The sequence below is a fragment of the Diabrotica undecimpunctata genome, chromosome 5 (assembly GCF_040954645.1).
Source record: "Diabrotica undecimpunctata isolate CICGRU chromosome 5, icDiaUnde3, whole genome shotgun sequence".
NCBI lineage: Eukaryota > Metazoa > Arthropoda > Insecta > Coleoptera > Chrysomelidae > Diabrotica > Diabrotica undecimpunctata.
The window spans coordinates 1,331,462-1,345,923 of record NC_092807.1 but is presented as its reverse complement, the minus strand read 5'-3'; the positions used below and the strand labels follow the sequence as shown (position 1 = coordinate 1,345,923).

General features: G+C 31.6%; 1 protein-coding gene across 1 annotated transcript in view; it reads right to left on the bottom strand.

Annotated features, from left to right (window-relative positions):
* The window catches only part of LOC140440930 (uncharacterized), a 66,835-nt gene that overhangs the window by 47,749 nt on the left and 4,624 nt on the right, over window positions 1-14,462 (bottom strand). Inside the window, exons 2-7 of the mRNA XM_072531283.1 lie at window positions 13,109-13,236; window positions 11,898-12,144; window positions 7,656-7,706; window positions 7,315-7,499; window positions 6,646-6,904; window positions 16-101 (exon numbers count right to left, since the gene is read on the bottom strand). Of these exons, the coding sequence (XP_072387384.1) occupies window positions 16-101; window positions 6,646-6,904; window positions 7,315-7,499; window positions 7,656-7,706; window positions 11,898-12,144; window positions 13,109-13,236 (956 nt within the window). The remainder of the gene's footprint in view (window positions 1-15; window positions 102-6,645; window positions 6,905-7,314; window positions 7,500-7,655; window positions 7,707-11,897; window positions 12,145-13,108; window positions 13,237-14,462) is intronic.

Sequence of the window (14,462 nt, the reverse complement as noted above, 5' to 3'; positions counted from 1 at the left end):
TTGTATAGGACTTACCGTTATGGCAGGTCTTCCAAAAAATTGTCCAATTAGCTGAAAGACTTGGTACAAGAGGAATGTTGCAGTTACCACAAAGTATTTGTCTAAAAATAAGTTAAACAATAAATTTAGTAATGTGGTACATATTTTAAAATATTTTTATTAAACATTTGTAACATTTAAAAAAAAATGTGTAAAATCTCGTTCATTAGAATGTAATTCATTATGCATTTACTTTTATTCGAGCCAGCTTTACAAGTCTGTGTGGGTCCTAGCCTCCTCAAGAATTTCTCTCCAGTCGTCCCTATCCATCGCCATGTTATCAAGGAACCTTGTTCTGGGTCTTCCTCTTCTTCGCAGATTAATGAATCTATTAAGGAGTGTATTTATAGCTGGGCTATTTTGTTCCATCCACATTACAAGCCCTATCCACTTCAGACCTTCTATCTTAATATATTTTACGATATCTCGTTCCGGGTGTATTCTATAAAAATCGAAGTTGTATCGTCTTCTCCACACTCCATTGTCCACTCCACACTCCGTTTTCATTATTTTTTGTTAGAGTCCAGGTCTCTGAACCATATTTTAAGACTTCGCCCTTCTTTGTACTCATATCTATTTTTTTAATATGGCGATCATAATACTCCATGGTCTCAATAAATACTCAATGAATTATAATATTTTATCCTTGACCTTGTTAATCTTTAACGTATATATTCCTATACTATTTATTATTACATAGGAGTAGCGTTACTAAATACCGTATATAAAATCCTATCAAAATCCATAAAAGATAAGCTAGAAAAAGAAGTTGAAAATATAATAGGTGAATATCAGTGCGGATTTAGACGAATGAGAAGCACAACGGACCAAGTATTCATAATCAGAGAATTACAAGCAGAAAGCTATGAACGCAACTTACCAACGATAGCGCTATTCATCGACTTCCAGCAAGCATACGATAGAATAAAAAGGAAGGAATTAAAAGAGACCCTTGAGGAACTGGGAGTTAGCAGAAAGTTACGTAACATGATACATCTTACTTTAGAGAATACAGAAAACAGAGTCAAAGTAAACAAACATGTATCGGACAAATTTATAGTAAACGAAGGATTAAGGCAGGGCGGTCCTTTATCATCATTACTCTTCAATTTATGCCTAGAAAAAATAATGATGCGAGAAGAGAAAATCAACAGACTCCTATATCATAAAAGACACCAAGTTTTGTCATTTGCGGATGATATAGTGTTGATGGCAAGAGAAAAAAAAGAGCTACAGGAGATAGTAGGAGAATAGTAAAAGCAGCAAAGAAAATGGGACTTTACATAAATGAAACTAAAACAAAATGTATGCAGTGGACAGATGATCAGTTCAGGGATGGACAAAAGTTGAAAGTAGAAGTAGAAGAAAGATTATCATACGAATTCGAAATGGTAGAAAGATTTACATACCTAGGTACAATAATATCACGCAAACCTAACATTAAAGAAGAAATACAAGCTAGAATAATGTCAGGCAATAGAAGTGTACATGCTCTTAGTGGAATGTTGAAAAGCAAGTTTTTATCAAGAAAGGCAAAAATACAGTTGTACAAAACAACTATACAACCAATAGTAACGTACTGCAGTAAGACATGGACAATGACAAAAAATGAACAAAATTTACTGGAGATATGGGAAAGGAAAATCCTGAGGAAGATATATGGAGGAATAATAAGGGACGGTTTATGGATAAGAAGATCAAATGATGAGTTAAAGAAATTATATAATCAGCCTAACATAATAGGAGTCATAAAGGCACAGAGACTAAGATGGCGAGGTCACCTAGAAAGGATGCCGAACACGAGGACTCCAAAAAGGGTACTGAACTACACTATAACTTTAAAAAAGAGAAAAGGAAGGCCAAAAAATAGATGGAATCAGGAGGTAGAAAAAGATATGGAAGAAATTGGACTAGAAGGCCAGAAAAGAAAAATGAATAACAAGAAGGAATGGAGAAAAATCACATATCGAGCCAGAGAAGATCTCAGTACATAAAGGAAAGCGAACATGAAGAAAAAATTTTAAGCCATGGGCCTCTAAGGCCTTTAGTGCTATTGTATATATATATATATATATATATATATATATATTGTGGCTAACAATGCATTGAAAATAGATTGTATCTATTTTACCCAATCATCTTCTTCCAGTAATATCATATTCTCATTTAACTTAAATAAACATTAAGACATACACCTGGTTTCTAAAAAAACTGATGCGACTCTTAAAGCGTATGTTGTAGAAATTTGACCAGTATATTTTGAAGGATAAATACTTATTATTTACATACTGCCACGTCACTACAAAATCTTAAAATTTGTCAGATACCTTATTCTGTTTAACCTTAAAAAAAAATGGTTCCACATGCTAGCAAAGAACTGAAAGCAAGAATTGTAACGCAATTAGAAGATCAGTGACGGGTGGTCACTATCTGCCGTAATGAACAATTTTAACATAAGTAGAACAACAGATGGAGAGAACAAGAAACTGTCAAAAAGAAAGCAAGGTTCTGGAAGACCAAAAATATCTACCGTTCATAAAGATCGTACGCTTTTGGAGAGATTAGAATAGAATAATTTTGAAGATGCGAAATCTGCAAGAAATATATCACAGTTTCCGGGAAGAAAGACAACAACTTGGCGCAGAATTAAAGCATCGCGCAGCGCGTCCTAGGTACCGAACTGCAGCAAAAAATCAAGCTTTTACACCACAACAGAAGCAGTCAAGACTTATATGTGCTTTAAACCATCAGCTACAAAATCAAGATTTTTGGTACAGGGTAATATTTACTGATAAGAAAATTGTTCAATCTTCTAAGGGCAAAATTTGGGTGTATAGACCAGATAATAATAGATTTAATCCTCTGTATATTGATAGATATCGAGCAGCTGGTCATTTTAGCGCAAATGTATTAATATGGATTTCATCTAGAGGAATGGGAATGGTATGGCGCATTGATGGCCGGTGTGTTGGACGGACTTATCTGATATTCTAAAAAAACATCATGTTTCCCAGTGTAGAACAGTTTTATTCAGAAAATAATTTTATCCTCCAATTGTCCTGTTCACACTGCAAATATAATAAACCAATGACTCGAGGTAAAGGAGAAACTGCAAAAATGTATTAATAATAATTTCAAAACACTTCATGAAAAAGAAACATCTCAGCCAACGAACAACATAGATAAAAAATGGCAAAACGTAAAAATGGCGATAACAGGTCCTGTGAAGAAAATTCTGACTAAAGAAAAACCAAAAATAAAGCAAAGGTGGATGACTGATAAGATCCTTCTTCTCATGGACAATCGGAGAATAATGAAAGGAAAAAACGAACAAAGGTATAAACAAATACAGAGAGAAATCAAAATAGAAATCAGAATAGCAAAAGAAGATTTTTATAAAAGAAAATGTGAAGAAATAGAGCAATTGCAGGCAAAACATGATATTTTTAATGTACATAAAAAAGTAAAAGAACTTGCAGGTACACAAAAACGTAATCAGCCAAATACCCTGTATAATGTCAACGGAAACATAATAACAGAACTAGAAGCACAGTTGAAGACATGGAAAAACTATATTGAAGAACTCTTTGCAGATGATAGACAACAATCTGAGCTAAGTAACATACAAGGAGACGAAGGTCCAGAAATAACGGAAGAAGAAGTAATGTACGCACTAAAAAGAATGAAAAATGGTAAAGCCCCAGGTCCAGATGAAATACCAACGGAAATCCTTAAACTAATAGAAAAAGACTCGATTCACATTTTAGTTAAACTTTTCAATAGCATTTATACATCAGGAAAAATACCACAAGAATGGCTTTTATCCACCTTTGCTACTATACCAAAAAAGATAAATGCCAAACAATGCAGTGATTACCGTACAATCAGTCTGATGAGCCATGTACTGAAAATATTTCTGAAAATTATACACACTAGAGTACACAGAAAACTGGAAATGGACATCAATAATACCCAGTTTGGATTCCGAAATGGACTTGGAACAAGAAAGGCGTTGTTTGCACTGAACGTTATGTCTCAAAGATGTCTTGACATAAATCAAGATGTATTCATGTGTTCATAGATTACAACAAGGCCTTTGATAAAGTGCGGCATGATCACCTAATCAGACTTCTGACAGAAAAGAATTTAGATAAACGAGACATCCGACTAATAGCAAATATGTACTACAATCAGAAAGCAGTAGTGAGAGTAGAGAATAATACCACTGAAGAAATTGAAATAAAGCGAGGTGTGAGACAAGGGTGTATACTGTCACCAACCCTGTTTAATCTCTATTCCGAAGACGTAATGAATAGAACACTCTCTGAGCAATCCGTAGGTATTAAAATAAATGGTGTTAGATTAAACAATCTGAGATTTGCCGACGACACCGTTCTGATCGCAGAAACACTTGAAGAGCTACAGACATTGGTGAATAAGATAGCAGACTGCAGCGAAGAATATGGACTATCTTTGAACATAAAGAAAACTAAATTTATGGTAATATCGAAATCAACACAAAATGTCCAAAATTTATATTTACACAATGAAATTATCGATCGAGTTAGCAAATATAAATATTTAGGCACTTTTATAAATGAAGACAACGATAGCTCAGCAGAAATCAAAATAAGAATAGAAAAAGCCAGATCCATATTCACTAAAATAAAGAGAGTGTTCTGCGGAAGAAATTTGAGCCTTGAAATGAAACTTCGTCTGATGAGATGTTACGTACTTTCTGTGCTGTTCTACGGAATGGAGTCATGGACGTTGAAAAAGATTGATACCAAAAAATTAGAGGCATTTGAACTGTGGATGTATTGCAGAATCCTGAGAATATCATGGACCGAGAGAGTCACAAATGTCGAGGTCTTGAGAAGAATGAATAAAGAAAAGGAAGTCATATTTACGATCAAAAAACGAAAACTGCAATACTTGGGACACATTACAAGAGGCGAAAGATATGAACTGCTTCGAATAATTATGCAAGGGAAAATAGCAGGAAAAAGGTCCATAGGAAGAAGACGAAACTCCTGGCTAAAGAATCTACGGGAATGGTATAGCTGTAGCAGCAACGAATTGTTTCGGTCAGCAGTTTCGAAAATACGTATAGCCCTGATGATCGCCAAGCTTCGGAACGAAGATGGCACTTGAAGAAGAAGAAGAATGGCTCGAGAATGTGTGGAGAGTTATTATAAAACGGTTGTATCGGCGTAATTTTATACCTCAAAATGCCGAAGAGCTGTGGCACGGCATACAACAGGTTTGGGAACAGCTCTCTGAAGAAGACAATTTCATAGTTTCTTTTACGCAGATGGACCGAAGACTACAAGCTGTTATCAATGCTGATGGATATATTACAAAATATTAATTTTATTTTTACATACCTAAATTTAGTATAGTTTAGAAAATCCACAAGGAAAATAATTCCTGTAGCTGGCTGTATACCACGTATAACAAAAAGAGGTTAGTCTTTGTATGTGGGTATATTTTATTTTATAAAAACCCTTAAAAGGGCAACATAAAAACACGAACGTTTTCGGAACAACCGTTCCATCATCAGGTTAAAATACCTAAAATAAGTATAAACCATTTAATTACAGCAAATGTGGTTTAAAATTTTGACTAAGGTTAAAAAAACAAAATGGTTATACTTACAGGTTACCATGCCTGAGCCACCAAAATATTTGGGTAAAAACCCTTTAAAATGTAATGTGTTACCAAAGAGTGTACATGATGTTGATAATATTATATTATATGATGTTTAAACATCATGTATTAAACATCATATAATATTATCAACATCATGTACACTCTTTGGTAACACATTACATTTTAAAGGGTTTTTACCCAAATATTTTGGTGGCTCAGGCATGGTAACCTGTAAGTATAACCATTTTGTTTTTTTAACCTCAGTCAAAATTTTAAACCACATTTGCTGTAATTAAATGGTTTATACTTATTTTAGGTATTTTAACCTGATGATGGAACGGTTGTTCCGAAAACGTTCGTGTTTTTATGTTGCCCTTTTAAGGGTTTTTATAAAATAAAATATACCCACATACAAAGTATAGTTTTGGTCTTCCAGACACTCGCTTTCTTTCGAGAGTTTCTTGTTCCCTCTATTTTTTATTAATACAAAAACTGTGGTTCTGCTTATGTTAAAATGTTTTGCTGCCTCTTAGAGTACCCAGTTATCTTTTAATTTGGTTATAATTATTGCTTTAATATATTGTTAAATCGTTTGTTTTATTCCTCAATAATAATAAAAATAATAACAATAACCCTATTTTATGTAAAAACTATCATTTATATACTCTTTATAAAATGCAGGAATTCAAAATAATATTAAAATTTAGACCTTAATAATTATTACAATTTATGAATTAATATATGTAATCAATTGCTTGTTGTTTGTCTGTCATAATAAATATAATATAATGTCAGACTAATCAAATACACTGCTCAAAATATTCAAATCTTACTAAGAGTCGTATCAGTTTTTTTAGGAACCAGCTGTAAATAAGGTTATTTACAGCGTTTCTGAAAAGTTCTAATGATTTTTGTCAGTCCTTATAACACAAAAAGTATCGTCAAGGTACTCACCATACCACAGACTCTTTCCGGCACCAGTATACCCTTCCGAGACCACCAAGCTTGTTATATTAGGATGTCCGAATCCCACTCCAACTATATTAATTGCCATCATCAACACTAGGAACCATACAGTCTTTGTAGCGTCCCAATATTGTCTTAGACTACGCGCTGGCTTTGATTTCTCCTCGTGGTCATCGGCAAGATAGTATTGGAAAACAGGGGAGTATTTTATGGCATAGGCAAAGATAGCTGTGACAATTATTATTACCTGAAAAATAAATAATGGTTAATTCATACTTGGCAATTATAATAAGAGCATATTGTAGTGACAATGGGCAAGAGAAATGTGTACGAATATGTTGGAATGAAGCTGGTACGAAAAATTGACCATTACCTACTAAAAAAAGCAGTGATAATTAGGTTTATGTGATGAATAAACCTGTTACTGCGTATAAATCTTAACAATTAAAGAAGTTATGTTTAAGACGCGAAACACTTATACACGTTCTGCACTTGGTTGCTCATTTAAGGCAGATTAAGAACACCTTCACCATTGAAGAAGAACACTTTTCACAAAGGAACATAAACCTCAGTCTCGGGAAACATACTAAGTGCGTAATAGGTCTTTCCTACGAAAAATCTTATATGTACTTGTATTGTAAAATAAAAAATACTTACTGTTCCAGCTGAGAAATATATAAGAGCCACTTGAGTGGAATCATTTCCTACGGACAAAGCCAAGATTTGCAGAACTGATCCTAACAAGCCTCCAACAGCAGAACCAAACATGTTATATCTTAAATACATTGGAGGAAACTTTGATACAAGGCAAATTGTTGTCAGTAGGCAAACCGGTTGCAGAACTGCAAAATGCTTTATTAGTACTTTTAAACGAGCTACCAAATTGGTTGTTACTTAATTACAATTATGTTGAACTTAATAGATTAATTTAAAGTAAGTATTAAATAAAGTATTAGATTTAGTATTTCTTTTGACTAACTGTATAGTGTTTTACTTACATGACAATAGTCCAATAACAGTTAAGCATAGAACAAAAAATGAATCTTGCCCTAAAAAAATTTAAATATTAGTCAATTATTTTATACAATTGCTTTTGGTTTAATTTAATATTGCTCGATAGACTTAAGCATACCTACAGTATGGCGTAAATCTCAGTAGCAACAGAACAAAAAAAAAATTTTACACCAATTCTTTATGGCACTACCTACGCAAAATTTCCTGGAAGATGATATTTATCCTCATTTTGCAAACTTTAATCTTAAGAGAACGCCAATTAAAGATATTAGTGAGATTACTGCGGCATAAAACACTGTAAACTATCAAAAGGATATTGAAATAAGTGTAAAATATTATGAAATGTCATTAAAAACAGTATGACGCTAGTGGCACAAAAGATATAATGGTATATACAGGGTGGTCCTTAAGTAATTGTACAAAAAGAAACAGTAGATTCTACACTTTAAAATATTACGATTTAAGCCAAATTGCTTTAATAAAATGTTGATATTAAGAAAGATACAGGGTGTTAAAGTGCAAATTTAAAATTTTATTTTTCGCTATAACTTTCATGTTTGTAAACATTTATGTATGAAAATTTACAAATAGGTATATGAGAAATTATAATTTGATGCACACTTTGGTGTAACTGATAGAGGGCGCCACTTATGCCACATATGTGGTATAAATTTGCACTCAACTTTTTTGCTCTTTTTTGCTACCTGTATTTGGGTTAAAAAATATTAAAGATACATTACTTTAACAAAAAAAAGGTATAATTGTTAATAACTTCAAAACTCAACAGTTTTCGAGATAATCGCATTTTAAAAATCAGCTGCATAATTCTGATCTAAGGCAATTACTCCAGGCAACGAAGAAAAAATAGACAAAAACATTAATACTTCTGAATTTTGGTAAAAAATACCTTTAACTAAAGTTAATAGTTAACGAAATATTAAATAAAATAAATATATCAGCAGGATAATTAATAATAGGATTTGACAAAATAACAGAATAATGGGATTTTACATCAAACATTTTACGTTTTATGTTAAATTAAAGTCATAATCAAAACATTTTGTTTACAAATCAAATTAAGAAATAGTTCAACTAAATAACATAACTTTTTGGCAAAGTAAGTGTTCGATATGTCCACCATTTGCTTTAATTCATTTGTCAATATATTCCATAAAAGATCGTCTCATATTAAATAGCATCATTGGTTCTAAAGAAACTGCTGCAGTATTTATTTCTTCCCATAGTTCATTGCGAATATTTATGGGATTCTTATAGACACATTGTTTTAATGCGCTCCATACACCAAAATCAAGCGGATTAAATTCGGGGCTACATGGTGGCTATAATGTATAATGGATGAATATATTATTTTGGATACATATCCAAATCTTATGGTATATTATGGAACTACATCTTATTTGTCGCAGAAGTTAAATAATGTATTAAAATGTGATGTATCTCGTTCATTGGTTACTTATACACATACGTAATAACCTATCGATGACATTACTTATTTATATGAGTACGTTACAGCTTACGAGTAACTATAATTACATCTCGAAGAAATGGACTATTATGATTTACTAACCAACTAATATTATGCTAAACTAAATTGCCTGTGTGTTTACTATATTTATAACAATATCGGTTATTAGGACAACGATGATGTTTTTGTAAAAATGCTGAGTCTTTCAGGTTAGATTTGTAGCAAAAGTATTATGAAACAGGACACATATGTGTTATTCAATACCTGTGGTCTAGTTTCTATTGGTTGTAATAAAAATTGGTAAACAATTTACGTAATCAACAATAATTATTCTTTCCGGATTTTTTATATATTAAATAATTATATCAATATCTCACCACATTGCCAAGGAATATGACTACCACGACCAATCCAACGTTCAGAAAAGTTGTATTTAAGTATGTTCTAACTGCCTTATCTCTAGAATGTGGTGGTGTACCATCTTGTACAAACCACATATTTTGGGTTTTTAGCATTTTACAATAGAGAAAAAGTAATACAACGCCATTATAGAAACTTAAGAAGCGATAGCAAAGGGAAATTGTAAACATGATGACGGCCAACATCTGAATACGGACACGGCACCAAAGAAGAAGATGAAATATCTTTTCTCCAATAAGACATTTAGCACCCATAACAAAGCATTTTGTGATGTAACATTATCATCTTTAAGTTGTTTTAATAAGAATAAACTATGAATTATGCTTATCTACAGGTATTCAGTGCTTTACCGCACAAATATCAAACTAAGAATTATTGTGCAGCTGACTTATAAAATGCATTTATCTCGAAAACGGTTAAATTTTCAGGTTACTAACAAGTATACCTTTTATTTGTAAAAATAATGTGTCTTTAATATTTTTTAACACAAATAGAGCTAGCTTAAAGAGTAAAAAAGTTAAGCGCAAATTTATGCCACGCATGTGGCATATGTGGCGCCCTCTATTAGTTACATTAAAGTAAGTATAAAATTATAATTTATCCTGCTTAAATGCATCCAACTGTAAATTTTTGTCCAAAAATATTTACAAACGTAAAAGTTATACCGAAAAATAAAATTTTAAATTTCCACTTTAACACCCTGTATCTTTCTTAATATCAACATTTTATTAAAGCAAGTTGGCTTAAATCGTAATATTTTAAAGTGCATAATCTACGGTTTCTGTTTGTACAATTACTTAAGGACCACCCTGTATAATGATATATGAAATATAAAGGAACTTCTGCCAAATAATCATAAACCTTTCTATACTTTTATTGATAATGGTCCACACCAGTAAAAAATAAATGCACAAAATGTCAATTATTGGACTTATATAGTACGTAAATCTTTCAGCTGGACATAGGTAATATACATTGAGGTAAGTAAGGCCACTACACTTTCTCAAGGCTATGCCTATATCCCACGACACTAAGCGATAGCCTACAATTACTCTGACAATAAATTAAAAAATGTAACTAATAAATATAATACGATATTCGAATTGTACGAGATGTAAATCAAATAGGCCATTTACTAATAAGAAAATGAAAATAATATCGGTTCACAATATTTTGATGGCTCTCCTTACATTTTAACCGGTAATACGCGGTCTTTTTCTGCTGTTACGCTGTTACAACAGACGAATTCACGATACGTTTTACCAAATGAATATTTGGTCAGTACAATTTATGCAAATTCTTTATTATTATTTACTCTTTATCAGTGGCGTGTCATAAAGGTATTTAAAAAGTCTTTTGATTGAAATTTGAATTTATTTGAGACATTTATTTTAAAAAATGAAAATAGGTAGACAACGTTTTTTTTAATAATTTGTTTGGATAATAATTAATTGCCAAATAACAAATATAACGATTGTTAGTAGAAACGTTTTTATTTATAACCATTTATATTCTTCATTTTTAAGCGCAAATACTTGGAAGGGATGTGGAGTGAATAACACTAAGCCGCAAACTCCTATTTTTTGTAGTATTGCTTATCCATAGGTATTCCGATACATCAGGTTCTCGGCCAAGTAGCAGACTATTTAGTCTTTATACTGTTACGTAATCCTTTTTGTTTTCTGGTCAGGATTTGAACAATCAATTTTTACTTACAGCTTGGTTTATAAATCATCAGAATCCTGAGATTTCATTGAGTCTTCTGACTCGTTGGTGCTGATCCTTACTACTACAGGTTTAATAACATTTTCCATTATCCCATTCACATTTTCTAGCTTCCACATTTTCTCGTCTATTTTTAATACATGGCCGATAGCGTTCTCTTTCAATTCGTGGGATGTATGCAATCTGTACTGGTTTGTAATAGGCGCTGAATATCGCTAATTGTAAATGTTACGTTCTTTCGGGCAACATTTCTCTTAATTTGAGCTCAAATTAATTCAATCGGGTTCAACTCACAATGGTAAGGTGGAAATCTCAAAACAGTAATACCATAAAGTCCAGCTATTAAATCAACAGCATATTGACTAACGGCATATAGCGCACTAACAGAGACAATGATAAAATTAATTTATGATAAAATTCTAAAAAAATAATGAAATAACCACGCCGCTGGAATTATATGATTTTTCAACAGGTGTTGGAACAATTGAACAATTATCTTAATGTATATTGCTAATGTCCAGCTAAAAGATTTACGTACTGTACACTGTAGTTGACAAAATAAAGTATATATGTGTATTCGATATTGTATACTTACATTGATCAGTATTGATTTTAATCACAGCGGTAAAAACTAAAAATATTATACTCTGTGGTACCAAAGTTAGCAGGTATCTGGTTCTGACGCTGAGTTTGTGGCCATATCTGGTGGTCAAAAATATTCCCAGAAGGTTGGGAAGTGTAGTACAGACCGAGACTGTCGATACGAACATGGCTTGTAGGTCCGTCTTGTTGTTCAAATCGTAGTTATCTGATCTTGGGTCGCGGAATTTGTACATCCAATACTAAAACAAGACAAATAAATAATTACTTTTGATTGGATGATAGCATATGGGACAAAATATTGTGGATTATACAAATGTCAGACTATTGTATACATTTTTATGTTTCTAAATGTAAAAGGTTATATGATTATTTAAAGGCCACACTTTCTGTTAAGTAAGCGTAGGGTGCTTTGAATAATTCAAGCAATTCGATTAACCCATTCTGAGAGACTTGCACACCCCTTAGAATGACATTCGGGTGTTACAATTTATTGGAGCAAGGTGTATTAATTCGTGTCGTTGATTTCCTGGTTTATGTCTCTAAACCTTCATATGTGTATGTATATTTCTTCTTTAGTAGTGCTATTGCTGAGTGCTTCTTGTACGACGTTTTTGAACTCTGGGGCTCTTTCTTCTATTTCTTGTGGAACAGACCAGATAAATTGGCAAATAAAAAGCTATTGCTTCGTGCATTTTTAGAAAAGTTATTAAAAATTTTCAAAAAATCGAATTTTGAAACTATTTTTGCAATAATGAAATAACATATTAACAAAAATGTCTATTCAAACTCTCATTTTAATGGATTTTCTATGCCGCTTTTTTAGTAAAATTGTGTCACTTTTTCATATAATTTATCGGTCTTTACTTTTAGTATTTAAAATCAAATAGCGATCTTACATTGTTTATATATTATTTATAAGTAAAATATGATGTTTAATCTTTTGTATATTTTTTTTATTACATATTGTTTAAAAATTATCAAAATCAGTTGTTATATACCTATATCAAAGAGTATCTTGTGAAAATCGTTACCTATTTCTCTTGCCTATTAATATTGAAAAAAATATTTCTTCTAAAAATAAAATTAGTTCTTTTCTTTTCGTACGTTAAAATATAGATATTTTTCATTACTAAACACAATTTATAAATCTGAAACATTCCTAAATGAAAGATATTTGTTATTAAATCCTTTCTGGGTACTTACATCATTAGCTTGTAAAAAGAACGCCAGAGGTAGCATGCCTACAACGGCGCTAAGAAAGATAGTTGTCCTGGCAAAGAAATATTCATCCCTCGGTTCCTTCAACGAATCAAATTTTTTAAAAGATGAATCTAAAATTATATTTATTATCAGTATTATTTATAGAACACAACCTATATTAGAAAAATTTATCAAATTGTTAGATTATCTTTTATTAGTATAGTATTTTGATGCATAAAAAATTATCACAGAATGGAAATTTATATAATATGTTGATATATATATATATATATATATATATATATATATATATATATATATATATATATATATATATATATATATATATATATTGTTATGATATGCAAAATCGAGAAAAATATTGGGTTGATTAAAAGATTTCAAAGTTCAAAAACATTAAAATAATTCAGATAAGTATGATAATAACCAACAAACATTTCGAAGAAGGAAAGTTATTAAATTCTTGGATTACCTGTACTAAACAAAATGTAAGCTATACATAAATTACTTCTTTGTTATACTTGAGTGACCCGCATAATTTTAAGTGAAATCCAAAGACAATTGAACCGGGTTTTTCAAATACATTAATGCAGTGATTAAAGACAATAGAAGAGATTTTAGAAAGAGGTTTTTGTTAGTTTTTAAGAATTATAGAAAAATATTATTTGTAAATAAGTTTTAGGAAATTTTATAATTATAGGTAAAAATTTGTTTGTTATCGCAATGAAAAAATGGGGGAATTGTGACGAGTTTTGATTGGCGGAGATTGAAAAAGGTGGGATAGGTATGTAGGAATGAAAGTTTAGCTAGATTTAGGAGAGAGAAAAGATAATCAGTTGGTTTTCCAAGTCTGTAAGACGAACAGTGATTGTTCTCTGGCGGTTCCCGAGAAGTAGCAAGCAGTAGTGTTGAATGTTAGTGAGTTTTTGTGGAGTTAGTGTATCTGACAGAGCTGAAGCAGCAAAATATTGTAAGTCATATTTTTCTACTTATATTCCAAGAGTCACTGTTCAGGCCAACGAGAGATTCAGTTTATCGTAAAGAGAAGATATTCCAAGAGTCATTTTTCACTCGGGCCAACGAGAGATTCAGTTTATCGAGAGGAGAAAGGCTATCATAATTTGAATGATTTGTGCTTTTGAAGGAGATCATTAAGGACGATATACTTGCAACAATCTGTTGTAAGATTGCTGATTACATAGGGAGCGGTTGAGAGGAGATAATATAGTCTACAAGGAACAAGGATTTGGACCACTCATCATCAGAGAGAGATATTTTTGTTTTCTGCAGTTTTTTTTCTTTTATTGATAACACAATTTTTACACTTAATTTAGAA